At 39.1% G+C, this 18928-nt stretch overlaps 4 protein-coding genes across 4 annotated transcripts; 1 reads left to right on the top strand and 3 right to left on the bottom strand.

Annotated features, from left to right (window-relative positions):
* Positions 1-1250: 1250 nt before the first annotated feature.
* Positions 1251-6288, bottom strand: LOC146139638 (uncharacterized). The gene is made up of 3 exons (XM_083392266.1): positions 6153-6288; positions 5291-5491; positions 1251-1881 (listed from the first exon to the last, which is right to left on the bottom strand). The coding sequence occupies exons 1-3, from the start codon at positions 6178-6180 to the stop codon at positions 1613-1615; spliced, it is 498 nt and encodes a 165-aa protein (XP_083248392.1). The 5' UTR covers positions 6181-6288; the 3' UTR covers positions 1251-1612.
* A 7112-nt stretch (positions 6289-13400) lies between these two features.
* On the top strand, positions 13401-14582 carry LOC146139637 (suppressor of SWI4 1 homolog). Its single transcript, XM_083392025.1, has one exon. The coding sequence runs from the start codon at positions 13437-13439 to the stop codon at positions 14559-14561; it is 1125 nt and encodes a 374-aa protein (XP_083248151.1). The 5' UTR covers positions 13401-13436; the 3' UTR covers positions 14562-14582.
* An 845-nt stretch (positions 14583-15427) lies between these two features.
* LOC146139636 (alpha-tocopherol transfer protein-like) lies at positions 15428-16249 on the bottom strand. The gene has a single exon (XM_083392933.1). The coding sequence runs from the start codon at positions 16247-16249 to the stop codon at positions 15428-15430; it is 822 nt and encodes a 273-aa protein (XP_083249059.1).
* A 1722-nt stretch (positions 16250-17971) lies between these two features.
* LOC146139635 (alpha-tocopherol transfer protein-like) lies at positions 17972-18793 on the bottom strand. Its single transcript, XM_083392934.1, has one exon. It carries the CDS (start codon positions 18791-18793, stop codon positions 17972-17974), a length of 822 nt encoding a protein of 273 aa, XP_083249060.1.
* Between the last annotated feature and the right edge of the window lie 135 nt (positions 18794-18928).

Genomic DNA, 18928 nt, shown 5'->3' with positions numbered 1-18928 from the left:
GAAACAAAACCACCTAAACTTTGATATGCAATTATTCAAAATATATTGTTAGTAAAATCTCTCACAGGCTACGTCGTCATTCAGCAAAGTACTTCGTATTGGTGGTAAAGGTGTGGTATTCCAGTTGTTAAACAGTCGCCATCGAAGTAGACGAACCACGGACGAAGCTAGTGCTGTGAAAATTTCACCCAAAGACCATGGAATCGCTGGACAAACGAGCTATGTCGCCAAGGCGGGCAAGATGTTGCTGCTTACTTTTTTGTCGGCTTTCCTTTACATGACACGGAGGAGGATCATACGTTCTGTAAAGTCATTCGGTCCAAAAAAGCTGGGCCGTGTTCAAACTATTCCCTTCTTTGTCAGAAAACATAAATTTAGAGACAACATTTGATTTTTTGAACTGCTGGCTATGTTTGTTTTAATTTTGTAATACACTTAATTTAATCGACTGAATTAAAAAGTGTCATCACCCACGGATGCTTTAAAACCATGATTGCATCGCGCATTCTGATTTTGTGTGCACAATGCGTCAACCAATGCGCCTCTTTCTAAAGCAGAGGTTTTTAACTCTTTTTACCGCGGACCCCTAATTTTTTTTTGCTTTACGGACCACTGTGAAGGCAAAAATTATATAATGACGTCATAAATTGATATCTAAATACATTAAGCAAAACCGTTTTATTTTTAATGAAACTATTTCCTATGAAAAATTAATTACCGATGAAAAATTAAAATTGAAAATTGATTAGGTAATATTTAAAATAGGCCTACGTGGACCCCTTAGTCCCCTAAACTAGTAGTACGGGGGTTCGTGAACCCCAGTTTAAAAACGGCTGTTCTGAAGCAGAAGCTCTGTCAATTTAAAGCATACGAATGCCATAGTTTTTCGCCTTTCCGCATGAATTCGCTCAAGAACAGAGTGCTTCTAGAATCACTTGTAGAATACGACGCCACTTTATTACGTAACAAATACTAACCTATTGTGTTTATCCCGCGAAATATTTACCCAATTAATATTGTTGCGCAACGTGATAACAATATCTAACCACCCTGACCGATTTGAGTGATTTGCAGACTGCGGGTTAATCTATATGGTTTTATATTTACCCCCAGAGCAATTTTAGTTTAAAACAACTGCCCTATACCAAAGTTAAATTGACTTACTAGGCTACTGTAGAGGTATGAATGAAATCAATATCACTTGCAAGTAAATTAACACATCAGCCGAAAACACTGAAAAGAGGCTAAAAAGTCATGTTTAAAAATAAGGCATGAATAACAGTGGAAAGCACATTTAATCGTGAAAGAGAAGTATAGTTACAGACTTAAAAAACAGGCGTTTAACACATTATTTGTGGTAAGTGCGGTGGCAAACGATAAAAAAGTGTTCTCATTTATCTAATCAAGAAAATACCTGCGGAATGTGGCAACACAATATTGTTGCCACGAGTTCAAACGTATCAAGGAATTTCGTTCGACGGCAAATTCTTGTTAATAAGTTCATCTCTGCATGTACCTTAATATTGCAGTTTTTGTTGTCTTTTGTGATGTGCGAAAAACGCATTTCGACATAAAAACGAAAGCCTTAATTGTTGCTTGTTCACGGAATGTCTTATCGTCTCGGATATGGTCTAGGTGGTGTTGGGCCGGTTGCTCGTGGTCTGGGTAGAGCTGGAGGTGCAGGCGGCGTGGGCAGGGGTCTCTCTGTTGGTCTTGGTCCTGGTGGGGTGGGTGGGGCCATTGGGTGATGTTGGGGCTGAGAACTGCTGCTTCTGGTGGTTGCCTTGCTGTTGGCCCAGAAGTCACCCGGGTCGTTTCCGTAGAACTGCAGCTGGTAGAGGCGTCCAAGAAAAGACATGAATTCGGCAAAGTTCATTTCCCCTATAAATGCACAAAACGAAAGTTGAAAGGAGTCGAAGAGGCGCGTTGGTAAATTCAAAACCGGGCGAATAAATCACGCAAAAGCCGAAATGTGCTTGTTGAGTATACAATGCTCGCTTAGTAGGTTTCATATGTTCCCAATCCCGAGTCCGCGAACTTACTTGATTCCGTGTAAGGTTGTACCTATTAGTCCGAGGGAACTTTAACGTTGTATTGTTTTGCTCAAATACTATCTGCACAACTTCAAAGTGCACGTGACGCACATTTCATAACTCCCAATTGCTAACTTTTATCCATCCCCAATAACCTTTTTTGTGTGTAATAATCACTTCAGGTTTTACTGTACTATATCGTTAGGTAAAAAAATCGCTTTTGACAACTTATAATTACATTACATGAGTCCGTGAACTCAAATGCTAATAGAATAAATTAAATCTCTCAGCTTAGATACTAAATTTTCCTCCATTTTTGTTGGACGTCACAATTGAGGCATGCCTCATATCATAGCTAAGTAGTCCATGATGTTTTCCAGAATTTGCAAAAGAAAAAAGGTACGCACAATGCAGTGTATGGAAGACTGGAAGTTTTGTAATCTGAAGAGAGGCACGGCTTGGCGCTGCCTCTATTTGCGTATTTCAACGATTTTGACCGCGTAAAGCAGTGATATAAATAACTCCAAAGGAATAGAAAAAAATAAAGCACGCTTTAGGTATAGAAACGTAAAAATTGCGGGAGAGGGTGTACGACTACAGCAATTTATAGAAATTAAAGCACCTAAAACGTGCAATGTTTACTATACTTCAGCAAGTACGGTAAAATATATTCTGTGATAACCATCTCTTTGATATAAGTTTTGCTTTGCCAGATGTTGCCAGGTGAGGCACTGCCTCACCTGCCTCTCCTGATGCACGTCCCTGCTGTATAGTGATATTCGTTAATTGGAGGTTTAACTTCCCTACATTATATTATACAAAATCAAAATTTTCAAGATATAGTTGTGTAGCGTTTGCGCTCCATATTGTTACCGAGTTGAAACTACGGTCATTCAATTGAAACAGCCTGGTGGACTGTGTCGTCGCCTCGCCAGCCTGCTGTGTGTATTCATTAATTTGACAGCATTTTGCTGATAGTGTTTCCGAAATTTCCTGTTTTTTGTTGCGTCGCCGAACCGCATTGTCACGATATGTAATTACCGCCAGCTGGAATGCTGTATATAAGGGATTTCATTTTATACCAAAAATAACAGTCTTGCATACTGTTCATTGTGGAGTCCAGATCGCGTACGTTATACGGAGGTAATTATTGTATGTATCGTAAGTACCTGTAAGTACTGTTTGTCGTTTGTATATGTGCAATAAATATTCTTTCATTGTGCTTTAAACCCACAGTTGTTATAACAAATAGTGTGGTAAACTCTGAAGCAGGTATTGTTTTGTGGGCCACAGAAAATAATGTTGCGGGAACATGGGCTAGCGTGCCTTGGTTTGACTTTAAACCACCCTGATATACGCGTTGCAGTGCCAGTGGATGTTTAAACGCTATGTATACGATGGTAACAAACTGCATTATCTAAACGATTGTTCATAACAAACGTAATATTCTAACTTGTTTTTTCCTAAACTTAGGAGAATGTTATGTTAAACCAGGGGTCACCAAGCTACGGCCCGCGGGTCAAACCAGCCTAGCAGTTTGATTCATTCGGCCAGCAGAATGTTTCCCAGACAAATGTATAGCCTGCTGCCTACATATGTTTATAAACTAAAATATTTGTCAAATGAAAAGCTCACCTAAATTGCAATTAAATTTTAAACTAAACGACAGTTTCTAAAAGCGAACTGCATATTTTCGATTATTATTCGACCTGTGAATCCCTACAGTTATCCGGTCCTTCGTTTACCTCAAATCCTTGCAGAGCAAGACCTACATTAAAAATATTTGTAACAAATTTTCAAAACATTTGTCCTGTCGTAAAAATTAATTTATTCACTGTTAACTGGTGTTATTTTACCTCGGGAAACTTCGTACGTTTTCTTTTTCCTTAACAAGATATATTGGCTCGATTAAGAAAAGGTCAGATCGCGAACAAAAAAGTATAGTATATATTCGAGAGGGCCTCGGTTGTCAGGTATAAGGCTTTAATGCTGTTTGTAATCAGGAAGGCGTTGTCATTCATCTACATTACAACAAAGAGAGCCGGACTTCCTGGTGAAGGCTACAATGGGCTAAGTCTGGGTCACAATGAACCCAAGCTCCCTTATGTGGTCACTGGTCATACACGTGACATTTTAGACACTTTACGGCATACGCTCTCACGGTTTGATGTGTATCACCTGTAATCAGTGCAGCTCGCAAACTAATTTGCCAACCTCCCAGGTTATAGGATCAAACATGTTTTTAATTGTCCCTCAAGTGATACCTTTTGTAATTGACATATAAGTATGCATTTACAAGATTTGCTGTTCAAACAACAAAAGGTCCTCACAGACATTTTGATAGTTTGGTTATCCCACATAATTAGGGCGAATATTTTTTGACCAAAAAAATTGGAAATTTTGACCTGAAAAATTAAAATTTTGACAAATTTTGACCTGTTAGAAATACATTGATTTAAATAACCTAGGCGTCGTTAATCACGCGTTTTTTATGCCGTATATTGCTCTAATGATGATATAATACGGTTAAAATGACTTTGAACATGAATCAAAACTAATTTTTTTCGATAAAATTGAACGATAAATTTTAAACAACTGAATGACCAATTTTAAAAAGCTGATTTTATTTTTTTTTAATTTTGTAAACGGTTTTATGTGCATTTTATTCGATTTTGACTTGAAAAAATTTTGACCTAACGTGTAAATTTTGACAAAATTTTGACTTTTTTTGACAAGTCACAAAATATTCGCCCTACACATAATTAATAGATAGACAATGTCATTCAATTTTGTTACAATTTTACTCATAACGGCTGATCATACTGGCAATGACAACCGAAGGTGCACAAATGCATTAATTTGACTAGACTTGGCAATACAAAAAACCTTCAAAAATAAGCCACAACAGACTAAACTTGAAGTTCAGCGTGGAAACGTTTCAATCTATTTGAGCCTCGTGGTTTACAATGTGGTGCATTGTTGTTTTTCTTTTACTGTTTGTCTGGTATATATAGTTTTTTTCGCCTATAGTTACAATTATATTGCCCTGAAGAAGATTGCCCGAATAGGTGGTCGAAACATTGACACTCTAATAAAAAAATTTGCCGGAAGAACAATTTTACAAGTTAAGCAATGCCTGACAGCTGCAGCATATTCATTCTTACTCTATGTCACAATTTTATGTCTACTAATGAAGTTTTACGAGCGAAGTAGATATCTATGCTGGCTTGTAAGGTCTCTATAGGTTCTCAACCCACCGTCACCGTCCGTGTCCAGCTGGTCTATAATGTTGTCACATTGCTTTGACGTCAGCTTGGCGCCGCACTGACGCAACAACTGACGTAATTCCCTCCTGTGCAACGTCCCACCCCCATCAACGTCGAAACTCTGAAACACTTGCAGAATAATCGAGGCCGCGTATTCCAAATTGAGCTCGGTAGCGGATCCCGCCTTGTTTCCTTAAAAAAAGTTTTTTTTTTCATTTTGTGCAACATTAACAGCCTTGATAATATCAAGAAATAACAATATTCAATTTTGTTGGATGCTTTAGCCATTATTTGTTATGTTATAGGCACACGAACTAATGTTTGACAAAATAGTTGAATTTTCAATTTGTCGTAAACTGTGTGTTGCTTTGTTAAAGCTTGCCCCAGTAATATTGTTTTATTGTTGTTGTTTTTTTTGAAAAAAAGGATTTACATTTATTGACATGGTTACACTTAAAGTTTAAAGCCTTTACTCGCGTGGCATAGTGCCGACCAACAAATGTCAACAGTTCTTACGACAAATGCGTACAACATCTAAAGGTAGACTACACATGGCTCCTTACAGAAGATATACTATTTTAATAAATAAAACCAAACTAATTAAACATCCAAACAGACCACACTTTTTGCTGATTAGTGATTATCTACTTTTCCTTTTCTTTAATACGATTAAGCACCAAGACCATAAGTATTCTAATTTTGTCCAATAACTCTTGTAATTTTACAAAACGTCCGCATATGCTTATAAACACTTCCTCTTACGGTTTGAAGCACTTTATTCACAGACAATTTTTGACTGATAAAAAAGGCGCACTTTTTGAGATGCTTTTCAGCATGTAAAAATCTGGCTTACCCGATTGCTGGCCGCCTTCAAAGTTCATATTCCTGAAGTGTAGGCTGCGGTGCACCTCGCTTTGAGCTATATATAACTATATTCGTCTCAGTAAGCTGCGTATTCACCAGTAGTCAAATAACAGCTGCTTCCGCGTAAACCGTTGTAAGGTTTTCAAAAGTTACTGCTCCTGCCGGTATAGTTTCTGCTGCCGCTGCTAACAACTGTGTGACTCCAGTATAGGATGTGACGCGGTACTTAGTTGCGTTGTAGTGTCTCGCGAACTGTCGCGTCTAATATTCGTCATCTGCTTTAGTCTGAGAGTCAATTGGCAACTAGGTGAGAGTGACAATATAGGAGGAATTCGTGCACACTGTCGAAAAGCCCTTCGCTTTGCGCGACGATAGGATTCCAAGGCTTGCTGCGGCCAACAATATTTAACTCCAACGAACATTGTAATACAACAAACAAAATCCAGAGAATGATATTGTGTTGTGTGTGGTCGTGCCAAGGAAGCAAGGGCGGCACTTGCCCCCCCTGGAGTTTTAAAATGCGATTATTAGTATTATTTATAAGTGTAATATGTATTAATAATGAAGTTTAAGGATATTGTACATTATATCCATTTCCCCCAGCGGCTTATCCAGGGGGCGGGAGTTCTTACGCCCTTTTTGTAAGTGCTATTATCGTTTTTTGTTCGTTGTCATCGTATCAAACTGTTCGAAGCGGCGTGCTTTTTAAGTAATTGGGTCAGGCGTCTTAATTTAATGCGAAGCCAAAATCGAGCGCAAAACGCCGTTTTTCGTCTTTTGTTTGGTCGACCGTAAAAGCGGGAAGTTTTTATCTTTTGTTATTTGTTTAGGTTGACTGATTAGCAAGTGTGTATTTTTCTCGCTAAAAAACGTCGAGTTATACGCAGTATGTTCCTGGTTATTCGGTCTCTGCGCTAATATCCGATATTGGTGTAACATCGACATTTGTTTAACTAAAGCAGATTCTTAAAAGGAGGTATAATGGTGACTGTCGTGCGCGTTTCAAAGTCTCCATTTTTAAGTAATGATGGTTAACGCAAAATTACTCTAAGACCACGTGCTAAGTGTGCAATGGACACACTTATTTCCCCTCAACCGCAGCTTGTAATTTAGCTGACTTTCACACAGCTCAGCGCAGATGTTGCGCTAATCGTGGCATAATAACACCCGGAAAAAACGATCTTCGTTTAGTATTGCAGGTGGTGAAAGACGTGCTTGTAATTTAGCACTCGTTCCGTTCATGGAACTTGAAAACTGCGCTTTGCCTGAAGTTAACGATTGCACACCGCGATTTCGCAGGTGGCGCCTGACAGAATTGACGCACGTGGTCGCTTTTGCTGGACGTATTTGGCTGTTTCTGATTAGTATTTTTTCTCCCGTCTTGCAATCACCATTCGCCATACTGTTACTGTTTTATGACGTCATTATTCAATGACGTACGAAAAAAAGGGTAATTCCCTTAGTTGAAAATTAAGGACCCCCATTTTTGATTTTCTGGTTATGTCTTAGCCCATTTTGGTAAAATCATCTTAGCCCATTTTGGTAAAAAATCAATTTAACCCAATAAACACATTATTTGCGCGTAGCGCGATTGAGCTGCTTAAGCTGCATTTGATGCAGAGAACAACCAGGGCCGGATTAACCAATAGGCTAATAAGGCTATAGCCTTAGGCCCTGGAAAAATTCGGCCCTCAATTTTTTAGGGTTAAATTTTTGTAGAGCTGATATTGATAGAGATCCAGTACCGGTTCAGTACAGTTTTTGCTTAAAAACGAATCACTGAGTCGAGTCAATATGTGCCTTATGTGTGATTAGATAAATAAATCGTTTCATTTGTGCTGCAAACGAGTAAAGAAGTATCTACGTTATGTGCTATCACTTTTAATGGAAACACACAATAAAACCCAAAAGAAACAATACCTAAAGCAGAAAACATAATAAAGCCAAATACGCAGATTACTGCCCAGTACAGAATAATATCAAAATCGTCTGAATAAAACCTCAATCTGATTGACGTGCGGTCAGGGGAGGCAAGCAAAACGTATATTAAAGAGATGTTTATCACAGAATATATTATAATATTTGCTAAAGTACAGTACACATTGCATGTTTTTGGGCGCTTTAATTTGAATGGATTCCTGTAGTCCATACTCCTTCTCCCGCAAATTTTACACTTCTATACCTAAAGCGTTATTATTTCCAATTTCTGTTGCGTTATTTATATCAAGCGTTCAAAATCGTTGAAATACGCGAAGAGAAGCAGTGCCAAGCCGTGCCTCTCTTCAGATCACAAAAGTTCTATGCACTGCATTATGCGTGCTTTTTTCTTTCCCATTTCTCGGAAAACATGATAAACGATTTAGCTAGGATATGAGGCATGCCTCAAATGTGACGTTCCAGCTATGAAACATTTCTACATTGACTTCTTGCAGTGTAAAGGATTGTTTTTTATATAAAATTTAACCAAAATGGAGGAAAATTTACACTTTCAATCAATCTAAAGTTAGAGTCATAAATAAAGGCAAATCTGTTTCCCATTTAAAAGGTTTGCATCAGACGACTGGACAAAAAAATAACGCGCAAATTTCAAAGAGATTGGTAAAAAAAGGAGTGGATGTGACTGTCATAGGCTCAGCCAGGGGGCCACGGGGGGGGGACATGACCCCCTAAAAATGTATAAATATTGTGTACTCTAAATAATATTTGTTTTGCAGTACCACAAAAGTCGATCACAGGCATGCCAGAACTTCAATTGTCATGGACTGTTACGTCATAAACGATTTAGTTATTATTATATTCGCTATAGGCTACTTATTGATGTAGTTTTACTTTTTAGTCATTTTGTTTTTGCTCTCTGAATGATTTTTTTTGCGCTAACTAAATCTCAATAAGTTGCTGCTCGAAACGGTTTGCTAGCGTATTTATTTGTGTTCGATACGCAGTTCATACAATGGCAAAAGCTAAACAACAAAAGTTTTTAAACTTTTTGCCCAGACCCCACCTTCCTAATTTTTTGGCTGGCTACGCTACCGGTGGCTGTGCTTTAAAAATATCGCCTTTTATACTTTCCCTGTTTCTTATTTTCATTTTTGTAATAAACGTGAAGTATGGGGCGCAGCCACAATGAAAGAATGTAAACATTATATAAACATGTTTTCATTGTGGCTGTGCCCCACAAAAGCAGGCCGCTAATTTTTTTATCTTTATTAGTACGATACCGTTTTGGTGATTGTTAAAGAACAGCGTGGCTTGAAAAAAATAGTGCCTCACCATCTAGGAACGTCACCGCACGTCACTGGGTATTGGTCCTATTTTGGCCTTATTCAGAAGTGTGTTTTATGGCGACTTGATGCTGTTCTTATTTTGGTCTTAAGGCTGGAGTCCCTTTTAAGCATAGATAGTGATGTTGTTATAGAGGTTTGAATGTCGATGACATCATTCATAAGGTTGTTTCACACTAGACGCGTCTGGCGTTAACGTAAAACGTTTTTAAAATTTCGGTCACGGAAGTTAAAACTATTCAACTTTGAAGCTTTCGGAGCGAGGAAATTAAGTGTGAACCAACCTATACTACTTATGCTAGCTGTGAGGCAAGGAAAATGTAATTTTAAATATAGGCTACATTGTAATAGGGGAGATGTGCGACCAGCGGAATCATAGGGACCATTGAGTTTTTTCCTCTTTCCATTTAAAATATATATAAGATTTGAGACAATAAAACGTTTTTTTTTTAAAGTAAAATTATGTTATCTAATAGAATTGTGTTTTGTTCTAGAATCTGGAACAGGGTTTCTCAACCGTGGCCCTCGGCCCCCTTGAGTGGCCACGGGCATAACTCTTTGCAAAACCCAACTACACAAGTGTCTTTATTTATAAAATTCGCCTGTTAACATAAATTTGTGATTTTAATTATGTCCTTTTATTGTATTGTAACTTATTTTTCTGACACGTTCTTCGATTTACTCGCAAGTAGGGATACTCAAAGTAGAATATTGTATCTTTTTATTGCGTTTTATCGCAAAGTTTTACGCCTAATCGATACGTTTGCAAGTGACAAGATTGGTTAAAGGCCTGTCGCTGTGGCGAAACTATTACTGTGCTGCTTTTTAAGTAGCCATGTGGTGCGGCGGCAACGGTTTTTCGGGCAAGTATACAATTACTTGACGTTAACCTTCGCCTAATCTTTAAGTTTCTGTTAAATGCTGTTGGGCAAGCAACTAACTTACAATGTCGGATGCAGAGATTTCCCAATTTCCTTAAAGAGTTTGCAAAAGAATATTCCATCGTGAAACGAGCAAGGTGTGATGCTGCGGGGGCAAATAATAGCAACGCATTATTAAAAAAATATATAGGAATCATCTCGGCAAATGTAGTGACAAAACAGTCGAATACAAAAAATACCTTGGCGGAGTCCAAAAACAAGCTTTGCAATCCCAAGCTAAGTTAGTTTATTTTTAAATGACTGATTTGTAGGTGCATTTATTCAATAAATGCTGTGGTATGTTGAAGGGTAGATTAAACTTCACGTTACGACCTCGAAATCCTATTTTACGACGCAAATAAAACCTGCAAATGCAAAAGCGTTAAAAGTGACCCACTGGTCCCACATCTTCCCTACACTATCAGTCTATGACACTTAATTACATTTATTACATGTTTGTATATTATATTTGTGTTATTTTGCTGTAAATAATTTCAATTTTTCATTTTTGTAGCTTCGTTTGCAAAATTAGGCCCTTTCCTGGTAAATAGCCTTAGGCCCACAATACCCTTAATCCGGCCCTGAGAACAACAAGTGTTTTTTATAGGATTATTTATATTGTAGGTAATTATTTCCAGCCTGTTTGTCTTTTAGACTAAGAGGCGATCGTTAAAAAAATGCTACCGAAAAGTATTATAATATAATACTATATTATATTATACATTATATATTATACCGGTACGTTATTTATAGGTTTAGACCTTAATACATTTTTTGTCATAAAAAATTACGTTAAGCTATAAAAATTGGGTAAACTTGTCCGATTATGATCTATACCTAAAAATCCACAAAACGCAGCCAAGCAAATTGTTTTATATGCAAAAATTATGATGAATAACCCAATTTTACCTAAAAATGGTACTAGATAACCCTTCATTTTAACTTAAGGCACCGCACATTTTAACCGAAAGACTTTAAGTCAATTATTTTTCCCAGCAGACTTGAGTCAAGTTAAGTCATTTAAAAACTGTGATTTAAGTGCACTTTAGTCATTGGCTTAAGCAAGTCATTACAACACTGCAGCATATTAGTCGACTTCTATCATCCAAATCCATTTTTAAAGTCTGTAGCAGGTTTGGAAAATCAGGTCAAACCCTGGTTATTCTGTTCAAACATCATGGCCGGTTGTAACGCCATCTGGCCTATGTGTGTTATTGGAAACTGTCAGCATATTTCTTGGGCGAGCTTTGTCGATTGTCCAGACTTTTTTGTTTTGTATTTTGTGTTAAAAGCGTAATATATGCCACGTAAAACTAATTTTCGACATCTGGTTCAAAGTATTAAGTGATGGCATTTTATGCCCAGACCAGCAGTCTCATATACTGTTCACTGGTGGAGTTTATCCTAAGTAAAACTGCAAGTACAAATTTGTCGTTGATTTCTTCGAAATTAATATTTGTTTATTGTGGTTCGCACAACTGATCTATATCAAATTCATAGAGATCAGTGCGTCTAACACAAGCGACACGCTTCACACCACACGCGACAACGATACACATGCCGTGTCGCGTTTGATTTTTACTCACTGACTAGTGAGAAGTTTATGATTTTACGTGATTGTAAAGTGTATTTTCCTGCTTAAAAAAATATTTTATTAATTTTGTTGAAAAGTATTCTCGCAGGCTCTTCATACATCTTTAATTTTCCAATAATTGGCATATTTAATTCGTTACAAAGCCATAATATAAATCAGAATGGATATATTAAATTCATCATTGAATTTAAAGTCCCAAATAATGTGTGTCGATTTTATGTGTGATAGAATTCTCCACCACAGCTATGCAAAATTTGGCGCTGGTCTAGAATCCTACCACAGTGCACAATATTTGGGTTAGGGTGTGGGTTAGCATTTTGGATTAGGGTGGGTCAAGTATTAAATAATAGATATAATAATACTTGATCCACCCTCACCCAAACGCTAACTCGCACCCTAACCCAAATATTGTGCGTTGATTTAATCATTGTAGTAGGATTCTAGACCAGCGCCCAAAATTTTTACTTTTTTTGCGATGTTGAGATTTTAAAATCAATAAGTCTAATCAATTTGTAACTTTTTATATATACAACAAAAAAGGGCGCTCTTTCACTATTGTACGTGAAAAGTTATGCAAAAAAAAAATTGGTTGGGGTGTTGTTTCTTTAGGTGAAAGTGTGTGAAGTAATATTATATTTATTATTTGATAATGATGCTTAAGATCCTCCAAAAACCTGATTGCTAACCCAAATATTATTCGTTGTGATCAGATTGTAGACCGGTGCCTAAAAAATAACCTTTTTTAAATTACGGTGGAAATTATTGCAATAAACTTACAAGTTTTTTATCAAATAAAATCTGAAAAAATTTGAAATATGCAGAGTTTTCCATACACTAAACAAGCAGCTCTCCTGCATTCCTAATTTATGGTGGTCAAAAAATTCCGATTAAATGTTTTTTTGACCAAGTTCTACTATTTTTTCTATCTATTATGCAAAATGACATCACTTGCATGGTTTTAAGAAATAATTATATGCCAAGGATCTATGACAGAAAGGCACTGAAAAGTAATCTGGCAAGCAGAATTCACTTTAAAATTTACAGATTCACCCAAGTTTTCTGTTGTGCACTTGTCATGGTGTTGTCAACACTCCCAGACTTTTAAAATAAGTCATTGCATTTCAATGACTCTTGGAGATCTCTGGCAAGAACTACTTGCCTAAAACTATGCCTGTGTTGTCATTTAGAGTATATTTTTGCTGTGTTACAATGAAAATTAGCTGTTGGGCAAATAATTGAAGTTTTGTGAGGTACCAAGCCCATTGGTTGCCCCAAGTATGTAATCAGGGGTTTGGTACCTCGTTAAATTCTACTTCACTAAGTTAACCTGGCGACTCCCTAGACAACCCCTTGCGGCAGGCTTGGGGATCACGACCCCCAGGTTGCCAAGCACTGCTCTAAAGTTATATTTTTTAATATATAGCTGTACATTGTAGGTTCCGTGTTCTTCTAGTTTTTACTGTCACAAAGAAGGTACTATGACCAGAAAGCGAAAGGGAAAATCTATAAAGGCAAATGCAAAGAAGATACGACTTCAAGACGCCGAAGTTAACAAGGCCCCTCACTCTCTTGTGTTTTCAAGGGGTGAGGTTGGGGTCAATCTTCAACAACTCACATATGACATGCGAAAAGTCATGGAACCATACACAGCTTCCAATCTAAAAGTGCGCAAGAAAAATGTGCTAAAGGATTTTGTCGCCATATCCGGTCCCCTGGGCGTCACACACATGATTATGATGTCGAAAACAGGTTCTGGTGCCAACATGAGGATTGCCCGTCTCCCTCAAGGGCCCACGCTCCACTTTAAAGTTGACAAATACTGTTTGAGCAGAGACGTGATATCCAGCTTAAAGCGCCCCAAGGTGGCTGAAGGACAGTTTCGTTCGCCACCGCTCCTTGTGCTTAACAACTTCGGTGCCGGAAAAAGCCAAGAGAAGTCGGAAGAGGGTGGCGCATCCGTCGGAAACGGCAGGAAACTGTGTGCCACACTGCTGCAAAACATGTTTCCGACCCTCAACGTCCACAAGCTGACGCTGAATACTGTGCGTCGCTGTGTGCTGTTCAACTTTGTGGAAAACAGCGACCGGATCGAGTTCCGCCACTATAACATCTCGGTGAAGGCCAAGGGCGTGAGCCGCAGGATTGACAAGCTGGTGGGCGGCAAGAACGCAGTTCCCAACCTGAGCAAGTACAAGGAGGTCAGCGACTTTCTCACGCACAATCAGGGCAGTGCGTCGGAAACCGATGGAGAGGTCAACGACCCCGCCAGTCAGCTGGAAATGCCCAAAACCTTCGGCTCGAAAACCAAAGTCAATCAGCTTACCGCCGTAAGGCTGACCGAGCTTGGGCCGCGAATGCAGCTTCGCCTCTACAAAATCGAGGCTGGACTCTGCGGCGGCGAAGTGCTCTTCCACTCTTTTGTCTCGAAGAGCAAGGAAGAAAAGGAGCAGACTGAGAAGAAGCGCGTGAGCAAGACAAAGCTGCGCGAGAGCCGTCGCCTCCAGCAGGAGCAAAACGTTAAGAAGAAAGAAGCCCTTAAGGAAATGAACAAGAAGCGTAGTATGCTCGGAATAAATCGGGCAAAAAAGACGGTTGCGAAGTGAAAATTTTTTCCGTAAATTTAAATAAAGGCCACTCTTCCGTCGTTATTACTTGATTATAGGTGTGTTGGTTCATCAGTAATGGAAATTTACCCTAGCCCAAATAGGAAAATTAATGTTGTAACGTTGGTATTATACTCTTTTATACCAAAGTGCAGCACATCTTTTTTTGATAACAGGCTGTTTGAATAAGGCACCTCCGAGAGAGTGAGTTCACGGTCTGTGCATACTCTTCGCAAGGACAGTAGCCTTTGCTGACCTTATAAAACGGCTCACTGGAGTTATGGACGCTAAATCAACAAAGTTTATTTTAAATGTTATTAGATAGAGAAGTTTTTGGTTAAAATATGGTAAAATATTAACACGAGCAACGTGTGGAACAAATTCTGGCAAACATCTCCCTCCTGTCCCGGCATAAGCGCTATCCTGGAACAAATGTGCAGGGAAACGAACAGAACATTGTCAATTTTAAAGAAGCTTTTATATGGAAACAAAAGAGCGGTTAAATTTTGGCCTGGCTAAGTTTCTCTAAAAACGTAACTCCTATTAAGTTCCATAGTAGTTGGTGCTGTATTATATTTTCCCTTAAGTTTTCATGTTAAAGGATATCCAAACCACATCAACGTATTTAATTAAAAGTTTTCTACAATGAGTTTAGAAGTCCTGTATTGGCGAAACCAGTATGCAGCAGTATCAAATAATTGCGTACAGTAAAAACACCAATGTTATCGATAGAAACAGATTACAGTTTCAATCGCTGTTGGGCTCCATGCCTTTTTGCTTAAGGAACTGTTAGGTAGTTAGGCTATGCTAGATTATTTTTCCAAAAAGTTAATCTTTAAGATAAAACAAAAAATAAAGTTGTCTTGCTATAGCTGAGTTTGCTCGCCGACCAGTTTTGCTCTCCATCCATCCTTGTCGATTTCATCCCCACCACCGGCGAACATGGGCGGTAAGACTGACCGGTCGACGACCTCGTACAAGCCAGAAAAATCCATTCCATGAAGCCGGTAGCGTTTGCGCGCTTTTTCGTTCATCAGTGGTGAAATAACGGCGTAAATCACGTCAAACAGTTTCGGCTCGTTCGTCGCGTTCACGCTTTTTACGCGGATGGGCATCGAGTTCTGCATAATGTTGATATACTTCTTGGCCAAAAACGGGCTCATCTGCTTGGCAATGTCGCTGGTTAAGTAGGCCAAGTCCTGGATCACCGTGATGCCGCATATCTGCACCTGCTCGTCCTGCAGCAGGGTTTCCATAGTAAGAAGAACTAAGGCGAACAGGTCAAACAGCAAATTTAGCTTGCCCAAACCAGGCCTGCCAACGACGATGCATGATCCGTCTTTAGCCTGTGCTTTGAGTGGAACGATAATCCCGGCGTCTAGCGCGTCGCTCATAAGCACCGGACTATGCACGCGGTCGAACACTTCCGGCCATCCTGTGGTGTTGACCACGTAGTTTCGCAACGTGTCTAATGCGTCGTTTTGCCTGAACTTCTTGGCGCGCAAAAAGCGCAGTAGAAACTGGTCGCTGTCATTCAGAAGCTTCAATTCGGGAAACTTGGCTGCGAAACCTGAACGGAGAGAATCTATGGCCTTGAGCCGCTCAGAATTATCTCTGGGCTCGTTCAGTTCCGCGACTGCTTTCTCCAATAGTTCGTCCGATAACGTGCACTGGTATCGCGAAACCATTGTTGTAGCATTCGACAACAGCAATTGACAAGAGCAATAAAACGCCCAGGTCACTTTGCACAGCGAACAAAAATAGTTGCCAGACACTGAGTAAACTTACTGGAAGGGGTTAAACATTAAACCGAAGGTAAAGGCGAAAAATATGCCTTAAAAGTAAAGAGCTTGCGAGAAACAAACGCTTTTAATACTCTTTTTACAGACTACTGTGGTGTGTCCAAAATTAAAAAGTTTTGTTTAGGGCAGGGTTGTCCAACAAGCGGCACGCGTGAGAAATGTTGCACGCGACCTAATAAAAAATGGCACGCAAGCCCTCCCCAAAAAATACTAAAATTGTTATTTAGCCAATTGCGAAAAAAGCTCAATTTGTTATTCAGCCAATTGTCAGAAAATACTAAGTTTGTTATACAGCCAATTGCCATTGTTTGTTCACAATATAAAACAATCGCGGCAATCACGACAACTAACAATTACTTTTGATATAGCAACATTATACTGTGTGGAGGCTAGCATTCGCATAATATTATATAGCTTGGTGTGAAGAAACAAAAGCTCACCAAGAGACACTATGATGTACTGATGCGCATTTCTACTAGACAGTTTTTTTCAAGTTTAAATACGTTCTTATTTTTGGTAAAAAAGAGCTTTTATGATTAAAAAGAATTGGTTTGGTTACGAAACTTTGGCACGGGAAGAAGTTATAAGAAAAAAATTGGCACGCGGCATGCTTGAGTTGGACACCCCTGGTTTAGGGTATTCTTTATTGTTATGTTAACGACCTATTAAACGTCTTTTACGATCTTCAAAGATAACGGGCTAGCATGTCGATTTGACCTTCAGTGTCGCCTACCGAAGGTTAAGTGACACTGCAATGGAGCTTAATATTGACCTTTGTCACACATTGAAAAGTAGCCGTAGTGTGAGTTCTACGATTTAAATCTCCTTTTTTTAATAAGGTGTGGGGAGGTTGTAAGAACAAAACCCTTTGTTGTATTTGTGTAGCCTATGTACAGAACTATAGTCGCTTTTTGTGTAGGCCTATTAAATGTAATTAAAAGAATGATTTAACTATATTTATGGCTTATTTTTATTAACGGAACAGTCTATATAGCATCAAGCAATTTTGTTAAGCAAAAATTACAACATTCTCTATAGAAAATACTTTTATTTTTAGTGGTTGGTTGGTTAAATCACTGCCCGTTATGCTCACGGGTAGGGATGTCCGAAGCTTTACATTTTATTCCGATCCCTTATATTTTAAACAAAAGTTATTGCGTTCCGATACCTAACGACGTCATTATTGCGCATAAGCAAGCAAAATTTCTAACTTTGAGAAGTTGAGCGGGTATACTTTCCATCGGGTTATTATGCCACAGTTTGCTTTAGAGTTACAAAGTTCAGTTACCACCAGTTGTTATAAACCTATAGATTTTATGAATTCATCTTTTAAGATAGAAATCACTTTGTTGGATAACAAACTATAGCTTAAATTCCCATATGAATGGTTTAGGATCGGCACTTACTACCGATACTATACAACTTGACATCGGGTATCATCTACAATGCGATATTAACGGACATCCATACACACGAGACTGTTAGTAGTTATAGCGGATTTATTTATTTCTAAACAGTTTAAACTTATACTAGCTGCCCAAGAAACGTAAAACAATTTCTTTGTAACCGTTTCAGTTAAAATAATTCAAATTGAACAAAGCTATCTTGCTATAGTTGAGTTTGCTGGCCGACCAGCTTCGCTCTCCATTCGTCCTTGTCGATTTCTTCCCCACCACCGGCGAACATGGGCGGTAAGACTGACTTGTCGATGATCTCGTACAATCCGGAGAAATCCATTCCGTGAAGCCGATAGCGCTTGCGCATCTTCTCGCTCATAAGTGGTGTGATCACAGCGTAAAGGACGTCGAACAGTTTCGGTTCGTTAGTCGCGTTAAGACTCCTCACGCGGATCGGCATCGAATTCTGGATAATGTTGAGGAACTTCTTGGCAACCAGAGGGGTCATTTGCTTTGCAAAGTCGCTGGTCATGTAGGCCATGTCCTGGATCACGGTGACGCCGCAAATCTGCACCTGCTCGTCCTGAAGCAGGGTTTCCATGGTCAGGAAAATCGAACCGAACATGTCGAGCACCAGATTTAGCTTACCCAAGCCAGGCCTGCCAACGACGATGCTTGAGCCGTCTTTAGCCTGTGCTTTGAGTGGAACGATAATCCCGGCTTCTAGCGCGTCGCTCATAAGCACCGGACTATGCACGCGGTCGTACACTTCCGGCCATCCTTTGGTGTTGACCACGTAGTTTCGCAACGTGTCCAATGCGTCGTTTTGCCTAAACTTCTTGGCGCGCAGAAAGCGCAGTAGAAACTGGTCGCTGTCATTCGGAAGCTTCAATTCGGGAAACTTGGCTGCGAAACCTGAACGGAGAGAATCTATGGCCTTGAGCCGCTCAGAATTATCTCTGGGCTCGTTTAGTTCCGCGACTGCTTTCTCCAGTAGTTCGTCCGATAACGTGCATTGGTATCGCGAAACCATTGTTATAGCATTCGCAAGCAGTTTTAGGCAAGGACAATAAAGGACTGGGTCACGTCGTCAGTGAACAAAAACACACAAGGGCCCTTGAGCAAACTTTTATGGATAGAGGTTAAACATTAAACCAAATTTGGAAAC

Source organism: Ascidiella aspersa, chromosome 6 (genome assembly GCF_963924565.1).
Source record: "Ascidiella aspersa chromosome 6, kaAscAspe10.2, whole genome shotgun sequence".
Classification (NCBI taxonomy): domain Eukaryota; kingdom Metazoa; phylum Chordata; class Ascidiacea; order Phlebobranchia; family Ascidiidae; genus Ascidiella; species Ascidiella aspersa.
The sequence above is the reverse complement of the archived record's forward strand: the minus strand, read 5'-3'. Positions and strand labels throughout refer to the sequence as shown.

What these genes read in the sequence shown, in the direction of transcription:
- LOC146139637 (XM_083392025.1), top strand. Translation starts at nt 13,437, where the DNA reads ATGACCAGAAAGCGAAAGGGAAAATCTATAAAGGCAAATGCAAAGAAG.
- LOC146139635 (XM_083392934.1), bottom strand. Translation starts at nt 18,793, where the DNA reads ATGGTTTCGCGATACCAATGCACGTTATCGGACGAACTACTGGAGAAA.
- LOC146139636 (XM_083392933.1), bottom strand. Translation starts at nt 16,249, where the DNA reads ATGGTTTCGCGATACCAGTGCACGTTATCGGACGAACTATTGGAGAAA.
- LOC146139638 (XM_083392266.1), bottom strand. Translation starts at nt 6,180, where the DNA reads ATGAACTTTGAAGGCGGCCAGCAATCGG. An exon ending in TGAAGGCGGCCAGCAATCGG is followed by an intron (nt 5,492 to 6,152) that starts GTAAGCCAGATT and finishes ACTTTTTTTAAG; the next exon opens with GAAACAAGGCGGGATCCGCT. An exon ending in GCTGGACACGGACGGTGACG is followed by an intron (nt 1,882 to 5,290) that starts GTGGGTTGAGAA and finishes GTGCATTTATAG; the next exon opens with GGGAAATGAACTTTGCCGAA.